We start from the raw sequence: 19,293 nt of genomic DNA on the forward strand, positions 1-19,293 counted from the left end.
ATATACATATTTCCTCTTTCACCTTTTCTGGTCTTTGACTTCTTGAAACCCTCTGAGCATTATTTCCCTCTCCCCTGATGAAGAACTCATTTAGACTTAATTTGTAAATAGTTTGAATATCACAGGTCAGAGGAGGAAGATCAAGCACTCTGTTTTTGTGATTTGGGTTCCTTCCCCTAAAAGCATGAACAAGTACAGCTCCTGCCTCTGCATGGTATCGAGAAAGAATTGCTGCCCTGTGTGCTAAGAAAAATATATGTTTGACTCCTGTTCTTCCTCACCATCCTGATCTGGTTTTTTCAAAATTCTCCTAAATATTAGAGTTTGAATTTATTATACGTGTGTCTGTATGGCAGAATGAAAAAGACAAAAATAATTTGTGGCTTGTGGCACCAGTAAAAGAGATTCCTTCCACCTCTACTTTTAAACTGAAACATTCTTGATTTTTAGTTGTTCTGGCAGACCTGAAAGGATTCTCCCTTCCCCCTGACCTCACTGGCATGCATGGATTGCTTCTTATTGAAAAGTAATTTTCTGTCATAGATTCTAATGGAAAAGTTTATATAAAATGTCATTCTATATATATACATGCATTTTTAAAACAATACTTGTTAACGGAAAACTTTGCCAGTCACATCTGAAAAAATACTGAGATTGGTCTTGGCAGTCCCAAATCTTAAAAAATAGAAAGCTGGTATTTTATAAATAGAAGAGATTTTCTTCTTTTGCATCATGATTCTTTAAGCATTTTCTATACATGATCAAATATTTAGACTTTTGTCCAAAGCAGTGACAGCTGGAATATTTACTTAAATTGATTCCACATGTCCTCTTGTAGGGTGTGAGGTTATAAGAAGAAAAAGCCCTGGACCACATAAGGTTTGTGATAAAGTGTGAGCAGAGATGACATTACATATCCTTTCCCACTGGTGCAGGTTCACTCTGTTTTTCTGCATAGGCTTGAAATTGGCCTGGTCAGCATGGGCCTGCTTTTGTTCATTCTTGGTGTCTGCTTCTGAGATGCTGGCACGGATTTCACAGCAAGCATACTTTGTCCAGAGGTGTCAAAAGTTGCTTCTAAGGAAAAGTCTTGAGAATTGATGGGTCTAAGGCACACAGTATCTGGCTGAACTCATCTGTCTGTGACAAGTACTTAAGGCATCTTGGGTGAAGCTGAAATAAATAGGATTGAAATTGAAAAATGATCCTTTCTGCAAGACTCTTTCATAAAAAGTGATAGAAATAGATATGGCCTGAAAAGAAACCAGAATCGTGGGGTTGAACCAGGCAATTTGCTTCTCTACTTTGCAACCTGCTGCAGCATTGTGTCACCATTGTATTTTAGGCAGCTCAGAAATTAAAAGTCTGTGCCCTGGGGGTTGTGCTGCCTGCCTGCTCCCTTCCTACAATTGGAGTCCCTGAGGATCTCCTTTCCTTGTTGTCAGGATTATTGTAATTGCATCATCTCCTCGGGCTTGCTCAGCGCTCCGGTGTACCTGTCCTTTGATAATAGAGGCGTCTTTTCACTTCCCTGCTTGATCTTCACCTGGTCTTCATTGCAGAATCAGGACCAAGCTTTTAGATTATGACAGTTCTTGCTTTCTGGTAGGATATTGCAATCATAAGAGACACAAAGTGAGTTTTTTAAAACTTTAAAAACAAACAAAGAATCCCCCAGACCCCATTGCACTGAAGCTGTGATCATTAATCCAGCTGAGCAGCAGCTACAAGACCTGACAAGTCAGGACAAGCATTTCTATCCTGAAGGCAATGGTGATAATTCAAAAAAAGCATAGATGCTAACAAGTCCTGAGAATCAGCAGAGGCAGCATGCCACACACAGGATGCCAGTCTGGCTTGTGGGACATTTGACATCAGTCTGATTTAATACAGGAGTGATATATTGGTGGCAAAGTTTTTTGAACCCACATGCAGCAGGTTTCCTGGTAGTTTTGCAAAACCAAAGTCTTGTAGCAGAAAGGGAGACAGAACAAGTGAGGTCCCACTATGAAAAACAGTTTTGGTTTGCTAATGGGAGATGCCTCAGCAAAAAGAGAACCTGGAGCCTTTTTTGCTGTCCTCCTGGTTATGGTTTTTGCCTGACTTTTGGAGCAGATGCTGGAGGAGTTGACTTTCTGATTATTTTTCTCAGCAATAAGAGTTCTCACTGTGTCCTTCTCAAAGTTCTTGCTATCCTGTTTGGGACCTGCACTGTCCAGCTTATTCTCCCTGAGTCTATTGCCTTTCTTAATCTCAGTGTGAAGGTACTAGACTAGAAATCCTGTCCTGGGAGCATAGGCTACACCAGGCCTTCAAGAATCTGTCATGCATCGCACCCCTTCACATGCTTCTGTTGTGCATCACTGGATCTCTTTTTCTCCTTTACCACTTTTTTGGCAAACTGCACTGCCCTGTTCCACAGGCTGGGGGAAGGATGCCATGGGCTGACTTCCTCAGTGTGTGTCCCACTGCTGACCGTGCCTCAGCTATGCCAGGCGAACTGTCCCGCTCCCACCCCCTCCTCTTGCTCGGCCCAGATTGGAGCCCCCGAGAGGTCTTTGTCCGCCTGTTGAGAGCAGCCCCCGTTCCCCCATTCCCACATGGCGCACCCTCCCCAGCAGCCCTCTCCCCATTCAGCAGTTTGGGCTGAAAGAACCTTGGCTAATTACGCGGGGCTGAAAATTACCACTTTGCCGTGTTTTCCTGCTGCTGGGCCCATTTGTGTGGGGCCTGTAGTTAGAGGGAACAAAGTCCCCCCTGTGGAGCCAGGCAGGCCCCAAGTGTGAAGCTACAGGTACAAGCAAGAGGGGAATGAAGGGAATAATTACCAGTTTCTCCAGGTGAAAGCCCTGTTAAAACTTCAATAAGCCAATTAGGGGCCAGGGTGTGTGTGTGGGGAGAGTCTCCCCCACCTATAACTGATTCCCACCAGGCAATTAACAGAAATCATTTCACGGAGGGGAGGATAAGAAATGGCTCTTAGAAATTGTCTTGAGTTGGGGGGGCCTGAAACAGCACGACTGCTGCAGTGGTCCTCATGTACTCCAACCTCCCTGCTCACTGTGTGGCCTGAAAATGTTGGTGGGGCTAGGAGAAGAGGGAGGAGGGAGGGAAAATGGCAAAGAAAAAGGAATCGCTGGAGCTTTACACCTGGGCAGGCTTTGAGGAAGTGAGGGCTGGAGTTCAGAACTTCTTGTAAGGCTGTGTGTGGGCCCAGAGCACCAAGCTCAAGGGGGCTGCTGGCTCTGGGGATGTGGGCAAAGGTTGAGCTCAGGTTGACCTCTCCATGGGGGCAAGGGGGAAGGAAAATGGTGCTGACCAGAGTAGGGAAAGGAAACATGATGGGTGTGAAGGCTGGAAGTGGGTGTGCAGGTTGGTGAGAACTGAATGCCAGGCCCTCAGAGATCTGCCCAAGATGCATGATAGTCTGTAGGTACAAATGGTGTCCAGTGTCTAATACTGTGCATGTATCTCATCCAGGGATCATGTTTTCCTGCTGCTCAGTCAGCAGCTCCACCTGTTCCTTCCTTTCAATTGATTCAAAAAACCCAGGGTAGAGATTTTATGAAGTTATCTTGCAGCTCCTGTGTACTGTATTGCAGATGGCATGTGCAGCAGTTGGAGGTAGAACATGCTGTCTGGTGGGTACCTCTCAGGAGTCTTGCCCATTGGTGTTTGAAAGGCTGCTCTGGGGAGTAGAGCAAGAGTAGAGCATAGCAAGTTGCTACAGATGGCTGAGATTTCTGTAGTGATGTTGGAGGGGAGAATGCTTTATGTGAGTAAGGAAGTTGAGACACCAGCTGTGGTTATTTCACCTGCACTTGAAAAAGAAACAAAAAACCCAAATAAACCTTTAACTCCTCAAAACACAAATGTAACCTTCACTTTCTTTGAATTTCTAATCTTATAGCTTCTGAGCATTAAAAATGTTCTTTGAGATTTTGTTCTGGTTACTGGTAAGCTGATATAACTGTGCTGTAGTGGTGTTTAACCACTTAGCCTCAAACTGACCTTAAAGTCCCTAGATTTCATTCTTTTTCTTCTTTTTTTCCTCCCCTTCTCTTTCTTCACAGAAAGCTCTCTGTGGTAGGAATAGAGAGCTGTATCTCTTGCACAGCCTAGATTTTAGACTCAGAAGTGAATTCTCAGTTGAGTCATGTTTCTTTATTATTCAGCTTCTAAGATGTAACCCCAGTGGTTGCCTGCAGAGAGCTCTGCTCACAGAAAGGCCTGGTAGGTGTGCGCAGACAAATCAGTTTTGGCACAGACTTTGATTTTTGGTATAAGTTACTCAGATCAGTGCCTGAATTATGTTCTGAATTAAATTTCTGCTATGGTCAAGGAGTCTCTTTTTTCCTGTAATAACAGTAATATCTTGAGCATCATTTGGGGTTTAAATTTGGTCTCGAGAGAGATAAGGAGATCCTGTACAAAGACCTTTGCATGAACAACTACTCCAAGACTGCCAAGCCCAGAGGTCTGGGGAGTGAGGAAAAATGAAGATTGTTGGACATAGCATGTAAAAATGTATTTTACTTTGTCAAAAATAGGTTTTCACGACTTTTCCTTCAATAAAGGAGCAGGTTGATGTCAAATACTTGTATAGCTACAAAAGCAATTCCGTTTGAAGTTCTGAAAAATGACAGCAGCACTGTGAAAAGCACTGTTCCAATATTCCTCTTGTAAAGGAACACTCAGGATCCTCAATCACCTTTTATAGAGCAAATCTGAATGTGGTCCCCTTTTGAACATTTGCTTCTTCCTGAAAGTTTGTGTCATGTGGAGCGTTGGGTAAAGCAACGATACTTTGATGTGAACAGGCCTGGGAACATCAGGACTGTTTTGTGGATTGAATCACTAGTTTCTAATCAAGGGTAGTTTTCCATTTAATGCTGTAGTGTGGAAGAGTGTTTGTCCTGTCTGGAATCTTTGTCTTGATATCATTGAGCTCAGTTTTTCACCAGAAATGAGGATTGTACTCTGTATCAGGTGTCTTGATTTCACAGAACTTACCTGCTGCAGGGCTGCTGAAGGGACAGTGATCAATGTTGCAGGTGACTTGGACACAGAGTATGGGGTGAAACTGCAAAGTAGTGAAGACAGGATGGAGGTGTCTAGGTTGGACACCTGCTAAGCAGCTTGCTAGAGTAGGGGTGATCTGTCTACCATGCCGTGAATTGGGCTTTTAGGGATATGAAAAGCTTTTTCTGCTCTTTAACCTGAGTGTCTCTGAAGTCTGGAGGGAAGACATGAAGTTAGAGGCCAAGGAGGAAGGCTGGAGAGGTGAAGCTGATGTTCCCTCTATCATGAAGCATGAAGTGTATGACCTGTGAGGCAGCAACATGAGCATTTCTTCTATCTATCTCTATCTCTAGCTGGAGTTCTGCCTCAGATGGGACTTCATGTTTCAATCCAGCATCTCTATAGTACCCTGCAGTATAAAATGTAAATGCTGTCTTTCTGGGGACCACTTTTTAGTGGTCCTCTTGAGGTGACATAATAATGAGTTATTAGTCCATGTGTTCATGCATGTATCACTGGTGCTCCTTGCAAGAGCACAGGATTTCCTCTTGGAGCAGCAGTGTTTGTCTGCATTGCAGGGTTCATGGTCTTCTCTATGCATTTTGCTTTCTCTCGGTGCTGAGTCCATGGTGGAGTGTGGCAGAGCTCTTCTGTACCTTCTCTGTGTGACATTTATGAGGCATATCAGGAGCACAGTTTAACTCTGAGTCAACTTTTGCCTTGGGGGGTGCTGTAGCATGCACGGGAGCTCAAAGAAGTAGCAGCAGCCAGAGCTTTCCAGTCTGTTTCTGGAGCAAGCCTGGCTATTTGCCTTCAGCTGCTGGGTCTTTCCAGCAAGGCTATTCAACAAAGGTGAGGCTGTGCTGCAGTGGGATTCTTCTGCTTGCTCAGGTGAGCTTTAGGTGCACTGTCTTACCTGCTGATTTTTGTTGAATTTGTGGTTACAGAATGTTAACATATAACCCAGCTGTCTTGATTTCTGAGATACTGAAAATGCTTGGTTCAGTTCTCTGGTCATCCTACGAGAAGTACGAAGTATAGCTAAAGGAACTGGTCTAGGACAGTGAAGGGGCAACACCAGCCTGGTATGACCACCCAGTCCTGGGTTTGTCCAGCATTGTCTGCATCTAAGGCGAATGGGATTTCTTGCATATTTGTGATGCCTACTTGCTCATAAAGAAGAGGATGCTAAACTGCTGCTGTGCTGCTTTTTTTTTTTTTTCTTGCAAATTAAATGCCCCTGGGGAAGGAGCACTTGCTCCCCTGCACTCTCTGTCTCTCTCCCTTTGTGTGTATCTGGTCTGTTGGAGAAGTCTCATGCTGGAGGTGGCAAAACTCCCTGTGCTGGGTTTCTGACCCCCTCCTCTCCCCTTCACAATGTTGTTACTGTTGCATCTGCTCTTCAGCAGGGGCTCCATCAAGTTTGTGTGACCTTAGCACTGTATTCATGCTGGAGGAGTTACCTTCCATAATGATGTCAACTGATGAGGCTGGCGGGATGGTGGCGGCCGCGATAAGACATGACATGTTCTAATGATTCGCCTTAGCGAGCTGCGTGTGTGTGTTGGGGGGGCACAGAGGGGCTTGGAGAAGGGAGGTGGGGGCCCCACAGGTGCCGACAAAGACTTTGACCTTTGCTGCTATAATATCAGTGTTTCACAGGCAGGGCGGTTCGGTAACCCACTTTCAGCCCATCAAAAATTGATTTAATTGCAATTTTTTCCCCCAATTAGGAGCACTGGAGCTTAACTAATTGGAGTAATAGAGAGTAATAAGGCTCTGATAAAAAGCCTTCCTCTGCCTCCTTTGTATCTTGTGTCATCGCCTGTCAGAGGTCAGAGAGCTTGCATATTCTATTAGGCAGAGTTGCCTTCATTTGTACAAATTAGTTTACCCAACAGTAATTAAAATGCCAGTGCGGGTCGGGGAGAGCTGAATACAATTGATGGGCACGTTGGTGAAGGATTTGACAGCTCCGGTGGCCTCCCTTGCCAAAGCGTGTCAGTGCTGAATCAAAGGCTACACAAACCCACAGACCCGTGCGTTTAACCCGCAGCACCGTCGGCACCAACTGCTCTCTCTCTTCTCCTATCTCCCTTTTGGACTTGCTTTCCCTTCTCCTTCTTTTCTCATCTCACTTGAGACTTTTTAAAATAGATGTTTCCCATCTTTGAGCTGTCCTTTCTGTTGATCGCTTTCATAACACTGCTACCAACCCCCCCATCCTGTCTCCCCTGGTTCTCCCCCTTTTTTCCCCCCACCTTCCACATTCCCAGCTGCAGGGCTGTGTCAAGTAATAACTTCTTTGTTTCCCAGTCCAATGAGTCTCCATATATAATAGTTTCCAAAATGGAACAACGATGTCCAATTCCAAGAGGCGGGGGAGAGCGCCAGGAGGAAGAAACGGGCTCTTGCACGTGTCAAGCAGATTCTGGATTTGAAATCCCTGAAGAGCAGAATAGAACTAGAGAAGCAATCTATTTACAGTGCAGGGAAGGGCACAAGCCTGGGGCACAGGGGAAATGTATTGAGAAGAGGTGGGAAAGGACCTGCTTTATCCAGGTTCCTTCAATGACTTTGCATTGCAGGATTCCCAGCTCAGGCAGGACCGACTCTAGAGGCTGGGTTGATAGTGGGGAAAGTATATGTTTTTCAATATGACTTGTATTTCTAGAGCTGAGACTGTTTCCAAGCCTAAGGATAAACAGTTTCTTTCCAAAAGGACTGATGGACATCTACCCCAGTCCCTCTGGTTTGTTCACATCTGGCAATGGTCTGTCCAAGATGGGGTAAAGAGGGATGCTACATGAGTCAAACTGTAGTTGGCACCCTGGGAGCAGCCATGGGATTATTGCAGCTGGAGTGTAGCCAGAGCACTGCTGCTGTTGCCAGGAATGCCATGGGATCTTCAACAACCACAAGTCAGTCAGATGGAGAGTTCTTGTGTTTCTTCCAACAGCACTGCCAGGATCTGTGTTCTCTTTCATTTCCTGGCCCAGCTTCTATTGTGGGGGCATGATGTCTAATGAAATGTCTCTTCTGCAACATAGAGAAGGTCTTGCTTCTGGAGAAGCAGGCCCTTGGTTGTTCTGTTGGGTTTTTATTTTCTCCTCTCCTCTCCTCTCCTCTCCTCTCCTCTCCTCTCCTCTCCTCTCCTCTCCTCTCCTCTCCTCTCCTCTCCTCTCCTCTCCTCTCCTCTCCTCTCCTCTCCTCTCCTCTCCTCTCCTCTCCTCTCCTCTCCTCTCCTCTCCTCTCCTCTCCTCTCCTCTCCTCTCCTCTCCTCTCCTCTCCTCTCCTCTCCTCTCCTCTCCTCTCCTCTCCTCTCCTCTCCTCGAAGATTCCTTGTGTTGGACAACAAAAATATGCTGTTTATGAAGTATGTGTGTTAATGCTGTGCAAAATTCTTGCCTTCCTCGTTTGGTTTTTGGCTTGGTTTTAGTTCCTAGGGGATCCCTGTGAAAGCAACATGCCCTGTTATGGAAGCCTTACAATCATGCTTTTTTTCCCCTTAGAAGGGCCTATTAGAGGGAGCATGTAGTCATGGTAGCCAGCAGCTTTCAAAAGACAGGAGGAAGTTTAGTGGGGAAGGGTCTTTACATCTCCAAGGCCATCTGGAGACTGGCCATAGCAGTTTTTATGGTGGATGTAGATGCATCTGATCAGAGTCAGTGTACATCAGTGTGTTATATATATTTCAGGTAGATGAGTCATGCCTGCATTAATATATTTAAGGCATCCTGTACTCCTTTCTTCCCAATCTAGTCTCTCCCCAGTCTGGTTGTAGAAAGCAGTGTGGGCAAAATGAATGACACTCCTTAAGCTAGTAACTCAGCTTGAATTGTTTTTCTTGGGCAGCTGGCAACAACAGTTGTGAAAAAGCTGCACTTCTCTGAGCTGGAGGGTTGTCTTATGTGTGCTCTGTGCTCTCTAAGACAAAGAGCCTTGTTGAAGATAGACTGAAAGAAGTAAGCCTCATAGAAGGCTTCAGCCTGATCTTCCACACTAAATGAAGTTTCAGAAGTTTTGGAGCCAAGCTTTGCATGCTTTCCTCCAATCTGCATGTTGTCTTAGACATATGAAAGCTGACTTGTGTTGCTTTTTTGCCTGTCACCTCTGAAAGGTTCCCAGTTATGACACACCTGAGGCTTCAAGGTGTGTGCCTGCAGATCAGACTCAAGGGGAGGGGCCCTCTATCATGCCCGGGAATCCAGACTTTAAGGTCAGTTCACTCTCAGGCTTCAAGAATTTCTCATTGGCACCCCTTCTTGTGCATGTTGTCTTGCGAATGCTGCATTCTAATGGTGCAGTGAAGGTGGCCTGCTCTTGTGGGAGAAGTCTTATCTTTGCTTGCTAATGGGCTCAGGCTGTTAAAGATAAGGCCTGCAAACCTGATCCCACTGAAGTATGAGACAAAATTCCTGTTGACTGAATGGAGTCAGCTTTACCCAGAAGAGACTTGTTTGTGGCCCTGAGGCCTGTATTCGATGCTGGAGAAAAATCTCTTTATCTAATGCTTTTTTCTCTCTCTGTTTTTTTTTTTTTTTTTTTTTAATTTATTTTTTTTAATTCCCTCTGAGGGGTGAGGGGTAAGGACCAAGGAGGGAAAGCTGAAGTCCAGAACTGACAGCATGAGGGAGGATTAGACCTAGCTGTTCCTCCCACCTTTTTCTCCCTGTTGGTGTGCCTCCATGGTAATTTAGACCTGTGGCAGCCATCAAAGCCTTGTGCATACCTTCTACACAAAGGGATCTGTCTCCCACGTGAGAGTGTTCTCTGCTGGGACAGAGTCAGTTTGTCCCCCAAAAGAAAAATCTTAAGCACCCAATTGCCTGCTTGACTGACTCCCTGACTGCTATTGTGTTTCTAACCACAGTAATTGACTTTAGTAGTTATTAATGGATTATGACTGGGGAGGGGGGACAAAACCCAGCACCTAGCTTTGTAGCAGAGGGACCTCCTGACCAAAGTGCTGCTTTCCAGACATGGGGCTTGACCGACAAGCTGTCAAAGTGGGAGTCTTTTGTTTGTTCTCCTCTGAGGTGGGTGACATCAGCAAAAGAGAAATGTTCCCCCCTGTCCTGGACTATGGTGGAGAGAAGGCAGGCATTGAGCAGAAACCATGTTTCCAAAGATTAAATGCTGCACACTTTCTTAATTGATTGTGGTGGCTGCTGCACAGCAACAGGAATTGGATTTTCCATAGACTCTCAGACTTTGGTCAAGGACTTATACGGAGAAGAGTAATGTGAGCACCCTGCAGCACCTGTAGGGACAGCCAAGTGCTACAGGTACTTTGGCTGATCACATGTGCACTGCCAATGAACCTGGAATTTTGCATGTAGGACATCCTGATTGGAGACACTTTGAAATAGCTCTAGTTCTGCAGGCCTTTTCTAGCCTAAAGGGCATCTAAGAGTCACAGAACTTGTGGACACCTCCATGTCCATAAGTTGCGGTGGAAGAATAGAGTCAGCACAAAAGAGAGCCTTGGTAGCTGAAGCCCTTCCTAAGTTCTTGTAGCTCTTTGAAATGGTTTGATGTTACCTGCTTGCCTCTTTTGCAGAGTGTTTTTTCAGTGCTGATTTGGCTTTACGACTTGGAGAAACCATTTGCTCAACTAAACCACAGAGATAGGAGTAGAAGGAGTCCTGAGTTCTGGTCTTGCTTCCATCTGGTCCTTCTCTGGCTTTGATTGAGTTGAACCTGTGTTCACCACTTGGCTGCTGAGTGCCTTCTTTGAGCAGCAGTAGTGCTTCTCACAGAAGTCAAGGGTACTGCAAGAATCCATTCCTGGTGCAGTAGAGGTTTGCAGACACCTCGACTTCCAAAGCAAGAATGCTGTAGAGGATCAAAGAAATGTTTAAAAACTGCTCTGTTATTTTTATAGACATGACATTGTTTTCTTATTTTGCTTTCATTTTTCAGCTGCCAGCCCTGTGTCATACTGCAAAAGTTTTTTAGGCAAAGTGTAGAAATGGCTTTTATTTAAAGCAGGTTCCATTTCCTGTGTTCATGCTATCCTTGTTGCATTGACTTAAACATAATTTTGGCATTTTATTCTCGGTAGCTGCAATAAACATGGCTTTATGAGAGGTCATTTGTAACTTACTTAGAAGTCCTTGTATGAGCTGCTTCCTCCTATTTGGACTGAGAATGGGAAGCTGGCATGAAACAAGCAGTGTGGTTTGGAGAGCACAACACCCATATTCCTCATGCTTGATTTTAAGGATTTGTTATGTCTTATGAACTATATAAGGCCAGTGGGTGTCAGGTGACCTCTGGAGCCAGCATGTGCAGCAGGGGCATAGTATTGCCAAGAGGACTTTGGAATGGGCCCTGATGGAGGGTGTAAACAGAGCCAGATATTGCTGCAGGAGAGCTGTGCTGCCTCTGACAGGGAGTGCCTGAGCACTGGGGAGGGCAACCTGATCCAGCTTTGAAATTGGCCCTGCTTTGAGCAGGTTGGACCAGAGACCTCTGTTCTGTGATTCTTTAGGCCTGTGATGCTGCAGCCAGTTCATGATTGTATTCAGAAGTTGCCAACAAGCAGAAGTGAGACATGAAGTAGGAAATAACAGTGAATTTTCCATGGGGTCTTTGCAGATTACAGCACTAACTGTGTATGAAACATGCGAAGTACTGTACTGACTCATTTGAAAAAGTTGTTTACAGCTGTTCCTGTTTAGGTTTTCCCATTGTATTTACAAATGCATCTTTATGTCCTGCCAATTCTCTGCAGTTGTGACCTGCTGCATCTGGGAAGCTCAGCTAGTGAGAGTCTTGTGGCAGCTCTCCCTTTGCTGCTGCCTGTCTCTTGTGAAATGTGGTGGGACATGCTGAAATCATCTTGAACCAGAATTCAAAGTCTGTCTTGTAACCTTTTTTCTCTGTCTTGCTCATGCACTTTCTTCAGAACGTGAGGATTAGTAAGTGTTTTTTGTTTGTTTCTTTGTTTTTTTAAACAGCTCATTTGTGACAGGGACAGCCTGCTGTGGACACATCTCACCTCTGAGAATCTGGGACCTTGAGAGGTGAGTGAGCTTCCAGGTTACAGGGAGGGATTTGACAAGAAAAGTGAATAACAATGCAATATTGGGAATGCTGCAAATGAGTATCATTCCTTTTGTCAATACAGGCAAGGGGTGATAGAAGATGAGATGTGTTGTGGAGTGGGGGACGAAGCAAACTGGTGTGGAAAGGCATATGGGGGGTGGTTCTGGTTCAGTAACTTGGCTTTTCTTCTCAGCTTTTCCAGCTGATGGCACAGCCATCTTAGTATCTTCCTATTACCTGTATACAGTCAAAATATACCCATTACACCACCTTTTCATCTGTCTGTTGATGCCTCAGCCAGAGGAGGTGAGGAAGGTGATCCTTATCCTCCCATTCACCCACTTCTCTGTGGTGCTGGGAAGCCAGAGGTAAACACAGGCTCTGAAGTCACCTTGTCCTGGCTGGCAATTCCAGTAGCTCAGAGAGGTGATGTGTGGCAACAGGTTATCTATGGAAGTGACTTAGGCACGTTGTCTTCTCTTTGTCCTAATGAGCACTGAGGAGGTTAATTGCTGTGGCCTCTGATTTGGGGTCTTTGAGTAGTTCCTGTTCGGTGAAGGTGCTGACCTTAGCAATTGGGAAAACGTTGTTCTCAAATCTTGATGTGAGACTCAACTGCTGACAAATTTGAAACTCTCAGCCTGAGGGTCTCAGTGTAGTGATGGAAAGATAGCAAATATTTCACAGGATTATTGGAACGGCAGCCCTGCCTTCCAGGACCAGGATGCTCTGGGTAGGAGTGGCACAGCCCAAAGGAGTGCTGTCAGGATTGAGGTGAGCAATGGCAGAAGGGGCCTGAGGGATATCAGTAGAGCTGTATTTGGGGAAAGGGGGTGGAGGAAGATTGGTGTGGACACAGGGTAGGTCTGAGACCAGTTACCTTCTAATCTATAGTTTAAATAGTTTAGATTGTTTAAATCAACTGTATCAAATACAAATTTAAACCAGAGTTTTTTTTTCTCTGAAGTAACAAAAATACTTTCCAACAATGGACCCTACAAAGGACAAACTGGAGCAGGAAATAGCACCAGTGCATTAGTTATGGTGCATGTTTCTTAGTGATCCATCCAGTGGTGTCTTTGGAGTACCCCAGAAGGATGCAGGCTGTGCTGTGATGCCCATCAAGTCTTCTGGCTGTTCTTGAATAGAGGCATCTGACAGGGGTGAGGAGATGGGCAACCCTCTCCCCCCTGCCCCAGTCTTTCTGACAGCCTTTCCCAAGGAAGCCTGAAGAGATAATAAAGCTGTGTAGAAAATAGGATTAAGGTAATGAACAAGCACAGCGGAGTTTGATCTTTCAATAACGTAAAAGCCTGAGTGACAGGCAAATAAAAAAGCCAAGGCAACCTAGGCCACTGGGCCTCTGTTGAAATGGCTAGAGTGTCAAACTTATTCTTCCCTCTTCACCTGTCACAGCTGGAATGCACCATGCCACTGGGTCTTTTCCTCTGCAGAGACCTGTGTGTGAGCTGGTAGACTCGTCAGCATGTGCAGGGTAAGAGGCTGAGTAGGAAGCATGGCTGGGACTCTAGCCTGTGAGGCTTGATATCGTTATTCATAGAAAGGGAGTACAGAACCATCCTTCCAGGTCTTGACTCTCCATAAACTGTTCATCTTCCCAGCAGAGCTTTGGATCCATCTTCAAAGGCTCCAGTGATTGCCAGAAGTGATCTTGTAAGAAATGCTGTCTGTTCCTTTGAGGCTTTTCAATGTTGTCTCCCTGGTCAGACACCAGGAGTGAGAGTGGGCATGAAAACTTAAAATCCTAGAGCCACCCAGGACTTAAAAACTCCTCCTGTGCTCAATGTGTCCTGATAACATCTGGCAGTCAGAGCCTGAGTTTGCTGCTTGCCCTTTTCTTGTAGCCACAAAAGGGCCCAGAGGCTGCCCCACAGAGGCTGAACATGGCAAGGATATTATGTCTAAGAACAGAATCCAGGTAACTGTCAAAAAAAAAAAAAGAAAAAAAAAAAGGGAAGGGTAGAAAGATGCATAAGGTGTGTTCTTGAAAACCACAGGATCCTGAGCACCACTGAGGTGTTTAGTGCTGTCCAGGATCAGCTAGTTCAGTTAGGGCAGTTTTCTTTGCATCAAGGGGTGAGTAGGTAACAGTACAACAGTTTCTGTGCCATTTTCTTCCATTGGGGTAGGTGGTCTTTTTACCCAACAGCTCAGATCTGGAACGTGCTACAAAAGGATTTAAAGCTTAAATAACCTTTTGTGTACTGATCATCTTAGTTCCAGGCCAGATAAGTCCTTGCCTGGTGCTTGTCGCTGTTGGTCATGGTATGTTTTGTATTTATGACCTTCGCTGTTCTCTGACCCTGGGGCAGCCATTCTCATCCCTCCAAGAGGAAGGGGATAATATCTTCACCTGTAAATATGTCCTGTGCTTTGAAAAGGGCTTGATTGGTTTTGGTGTAGAGGAAATTTTTAGTGGGGAAAGGAAACGCCTCTTGCTGCATCCCGCTCCCACAACTGTCTTTCATTTTTGACTCTGCTGAGATGATGGCGTTGGATCAAAGCCATAACAGGCAGCAACAAGCAATTGTCAAGGGAGTCTAAAGCAGGGGAATGACTGCATAATGCCAAAACACTGTCTCTGATGGCTGAAATTCCAGCTGCTGCTACACCTGGCCCTGTCTCCTGTAATGAAGGAGGATTTAGATTTTTTTCGTATGCTTTTGAAGCTGGCTAGCTGCACTTGTGGAGGACATCTCTCACCCCTCACATACTACCTTGTGCCATTTGATTGCTTTTAGAGTAGGGAAGTTGCTGTGCACTTATTCCCACTCTGGATCAAGGTGTGTGTACGTAGAAGCAGTTGTAAGTTCAGTGATTAGAGGCCTGCAAGGGGAACAGTGAGCAATATGGGCCACACGATACTAACCTGTGTCCTTGCATCAAGTATCAGGGCTTGCTGACTCCTTGTCCTCTTCCAAGTACCCTTGTCCTTCCTTTAGCGAAGGATATGATGGCAGCTGCCCCTCTTGCAGGTCAGGTTCCTCTGCTCACTTCTGCCTTTCTCTATTCAGACCATCCTGTCTTGTTTGCCAGTGTGAGTGTGTGGCTCAACAGAACAGCCACTTAATGGCAAGCAAGAGAAAAAGAAACCTTATTCAGATCCTCCTCCTCTTTCTTTTTCTTTCTATTGCCTTTGGGAGTTTAAACTCCTTGGAAGATGAGGGTCATGCACCACTGACAGCTCCAAGGCCAGCATTTGTCATTTGCCTGCAGAGGACTGTTGCTTCCCATGTCATTGGGGTGGTCTTGCATGTCGTTAAGAGACAAATGCTCCTGTCTCAAGGATGCTTCTTCATAAGGTAGAAAAATCCAGAGGTCTCTTTGCAGCAACTCTTGGAGCTATTCTGCAAAGCCTGACATTTGAAATGGACCAGTGATCTGTCTTACATGGTAGTCTTCATGCTATAAACAGTTTGAATGCACAAATCCTACAGTGTTCTTTCCTGTGACATGACATGACATGCTGCAGAGCACAAGAGCTCTGAAAACTGAACCAAAGTTAGCTGTGGCCTGCAAGCCACCCAGATCCTCTACCTTTTAAATAGCCAGTCTTTGTCCAACTCCTCCCCCCTTTTGAAGATATTTTTGGCAGAGTGGGGATTTTGTTTGTTTGTTTTCTGGGGTTTTTTTTTGTTGGGTTTTTTTTTTTTTAAGAACCCTCTAATTTCTTGTTCGGTTTTTCTCCCGCTCCTGAGCCCTTTGAAAGTAGCTTTATGCCGTCACTGACACCAAACTGACACTTTGCGTTTCCCCACTTCTTATCCCTTTATGGCAACAGATGTTGAAATTTTGTATCCCTTTTATCTGTCCCTCTTTGCCCTCTTCCTGTAATTAGGTTTCCCTTGTTAGCAGTACAAAGTGGCCCGGTTTGCTGCCTGGCCTTTTGAGCCATTGTGTCGGAGCACATTTTTTTCCTCCTCTTTCGGAAGAGTTCCTTCCCCCTTAAGTAATAGGCAGGGTGTGGGCCAGAGCTGTGGCTTTTTCTTGTTTCTTTGTTCTCCATTTATCTCTGCCACCTTTTCAAAGAGATGGAGAAAAAAATAGAGAATTCTTGGAAGGGAAGATACAGAGTTGCATTTCTTGACCATCAGGCCCCCCCGCTCTTCAGGTGTTCACGGCAGGTGCCTTTGATGTCTGCAGCTTTTGGGGAGGTGGGAGGTAGAGGATTCATGAGAGTGACTTGGGAGTGGAGGAGAAGGGAGATTCAGGTGTATGGATGGTGCCCTCAGCAAAGGGTTGGGAAGGAGTCTTAGGTAGGCAGCCAGGCAGCAGCTGAGCAGGTTAGTAATCTGTTCTGCCTGTAGTGTTATTGCACTGTGCTCTTTCTTTCCAAGAGGCAACATGAGTGTTACCATCTTTAAGCAGCTGGCTGAAGTTTGTTAATGTGCTGCTGCTGTATCTGTAGTGTGTGTTTCCATGGGTCCCTTGCTAGGTTACATCTGTCTGGGCCATGGAGGGGGAAAGAATGAGTTGCTGTCTTTTCAACTTTTGGCTTATGTTGATCTGCATCCATTTTGGTATGCAAAATCCATCCATTATAGCACTGAACACTCTGGTCAGCTGATCACTACTGATGATTTCCTGTTTAAATCCAGTCCTTCTTGACTTTGTCTCCTGTTGTGCTCCAGTTTGTACTTGTGTGGAAGTAGATGAGTGAAATGAAAATCTGCAGGTCTAGTTCTTAGTTATAAATCTTGCTGAATGTTTTCAGTAAAAGTTTTTAATGTAAAAGCTTGGCTCAAGGCTTCTTAGTGTTGTGTTCTAAAATAATTTCTGTAGAAGAGCATTCTCTCCACAGCTTTGAACTCCAAGGCTTATGCAAGCTTGAGACCCTCTAATTTATTCACCAAAGGAGCTGTTGGGTGAAGGAAGTACATATATTCAGAACTGTAGCTGGTAAATCAAAAGGAAAGGTAACTGACTCCAAGAAGTGTGGGGTGTCTCTTTCACCCAGGCATTTAAACTGAATTTATCCAGTCACAGAGAAGTAGGTGCTTATGTCTGATAACAGGAAAGACAAACAATAGCAAATATTATCCTGTCATTGATATCCTGTCACCAGTTTCACAGGATTTGGAGAGCAGCAGAATAAATGCAGTAGATGTGTAATACCCTTTCCAGCCCTGCTTTTCTATAGATTCATATGACAAGCATCTGTTTTTGCCAAGGAAACTCCTCCGGGTTTTGTGGGAAAGAGGCTCTCTATTCCTTTCAGACTTGCATTTCTTTCTCAGCATCTCTGTCTTGGCTCAACACAGTTTTAAATCACAATGACCAATCCAGACCTTGAGATTTTGACTGTTGTTGGAAGCAGGATACCAGGCCTATGGCCGGCTTGAGCCCATTCTGGAGAAAGCTTGCTGGTACAGGGAGCCTCTTAAGTGGTGGTTTCTTGGATGACTGTCCCTTTTAGAAGACTTTGTTGTGTTCAGAGCTCTGTCTCCTGTCTATAATGGATAGCTTCAGTCTTGTCTGTGCAATGTATTCCCATGGTATGCATATTTTCTCAAAACTGAGGCCTTGTTGTTCTTTTCTGATTTCTGGTTGGGCTTTGGGTTTGTGACACTATGTTTCTGAACTCTCTCACATAAACTGGGCATCTTCTCCCTTTTTTTGTTAATAAGGCTCTGGTCCATCTTAACCTAGGTGTAAAATCATTGTAAGAGGAGGAACATACAGGTGTTTATCCTAAATCCTTTCTTCCCCATGGCAGTCTTGTCCCTATCTCACTAGAAAGGACCATGAGGCCAGCTCCTGCCTTTTGGATGTGTGGATGTTCAGGGCATGCTGCAGCCTTTGAACTCTTGTTCAGGCATATTTATGACAACTTTACAAGGCCCTGAACAATCAGAGAGCATGGGTGGGGGCTGGACACTCCAAGCACATCAATCAGTTTCATCCCTCTGAGCCAAAGCAAAAGTAATCTTTATTTTTCCCTGGGTTGAGAGAGAATCAACAGAGGCAAGAGAGAAGAATGGGAAGGAGTGAATGAGGAGCCCCCTCTGTCACTGGCTAGTGGTAGCTCATTTAAACAGATGGCTTTGTTTTGATTTGGACTCTCCATTTTTTGTCCCCCCACTAAAGGAGGCCTGCAGAGCTCTGTCCAGAAAGGGAGCAATACAGCCGCCTGTTCCCACACAAGTGGGGCGAAAGGCGAGAGGCTTTGAGAATTTCCTGCTTCTTTTCCTCGCCTCCCTCTTTTTCTCTTCCTCCAAGAAATCACAGTTTGAGAATTCCCCCCTACTCCTCCCGTTGGAAAGAAAGACAGAGAAGACATTCTTGACATTCTTTGCAGAGAAAAGGGGTTAAATGTCTGAATTTGGGGGTCACCATGTTATACAAATTGCAATCTAATCGTTTTTACAAGAACACACGTGTGCTAAGAAAAGGAGCCATGGAAGAGAAAGAAAAGGGGATAGACAACCTTTTTTGTCCTATCTTCTTTTTTTTTTTCCCTCAAGGTTTTGGACTATTGTCATGTCCTGTCTCTCTCCCCTCCTCACCCCCGAGAGGGAGAACATTGGTTTTATAGTTAAATTGGTTCGTAAAGCAGAAGGGCTTGGTGCCATTTCTGTTTGTTTTCCCAAATAAAAGCCCCAGCAGGGTCTCTTTTGCACCGTTGTGGCTTTATTTGAAGAAACTGGCTTTTTCCCATAGCCCAGTGTGTCAGTTTATCCTCTGAACTTAACCTTACGGGAACCCGAACAACAAAAACTCACAGGGTCCCAGAGCTGGAAAGGTAAAGAAATTGTATCTTTTTATTGGACCATTTAAAATGTGTGTGGGCCAATTCAGAGAAAGCAGAAGAAAAGAAGGCAAAACTCCCTTTTCTGTCTCTCCTCTCAACACAATCTCAGACCATCGTTGGTGTCTTTCCCCCCCTACTGCCTCAAGTCCCTTCAGCTGCACTGGGGAATCAGGGAGAGGCATTTGCCCTGAAAATCACTTGAAACAGCATCTCTGAGCCATTTCACTTGGAGATGCTCCCTCAAAATTCCCCAATCCAATCCCACACCTCCCTGCAGGAATTAGTAGCCTGGTCTAAATGCAGGGGCAACTTTGGGATAGGATAGAAGAATAACTTTGCCAAGGATCTGTGTTTCTCCTTATGTACAATGCAGGTGTTGTTTGATCAAGCCTTTCCCTTCTTAGCATGAGTTGCTGCATCCCCACAGTGCCTTAGCTGCTATTGCA

At 45.1% G+C, this 19,293-nt stretch overlaps 1 protein-coding gene across 3 annotated transcripts in view; it reads left to right on the forward strand.

The window, feature by feature from the left end:
* FBXW4 (F-box and WD repeat domain containing 4) overlaps nucleotides 1-19,293 on the forward strand; it is a 60,498-nt gene that overhangs the window by 34,614 nt on the left and 6,591 nt on the right. For 2 of the 3 annotated variants that reach the window (XM_068197865.1, XM_068197867.1), the window contains one exon: nucleotides 11,988-12,053. The exons of the other annotated variant lie outside the window; for it this stretch is intronic. In XM_068197865.1, coding sequence (XP_068053966.1) covers nucleotides 11,988-12,053 — 66 coding nt within the window. The remainder of the gene's footprint in view (nucleotides 1-11,987; nucleotides 12,054-19,293) is intronic. 3 annotated transcript variants of the gene reach the window in all.

Source organism: Anomalospiza imberbis, chromosome 8 (assembly GCF_031753505.1).
Source record: "Anomalospiza imberbis isolate Cuckoo-Finch-1a 21T00152 chromosome 8, ASM3175350v1, whole genome shotgun sequence".
Lineage (NCBI taxonomy): Eukaryota > Metazoa > Chordata > Aves > Passeriformes > Viduidae > Anomalospiza > Anomalospiza imberbis.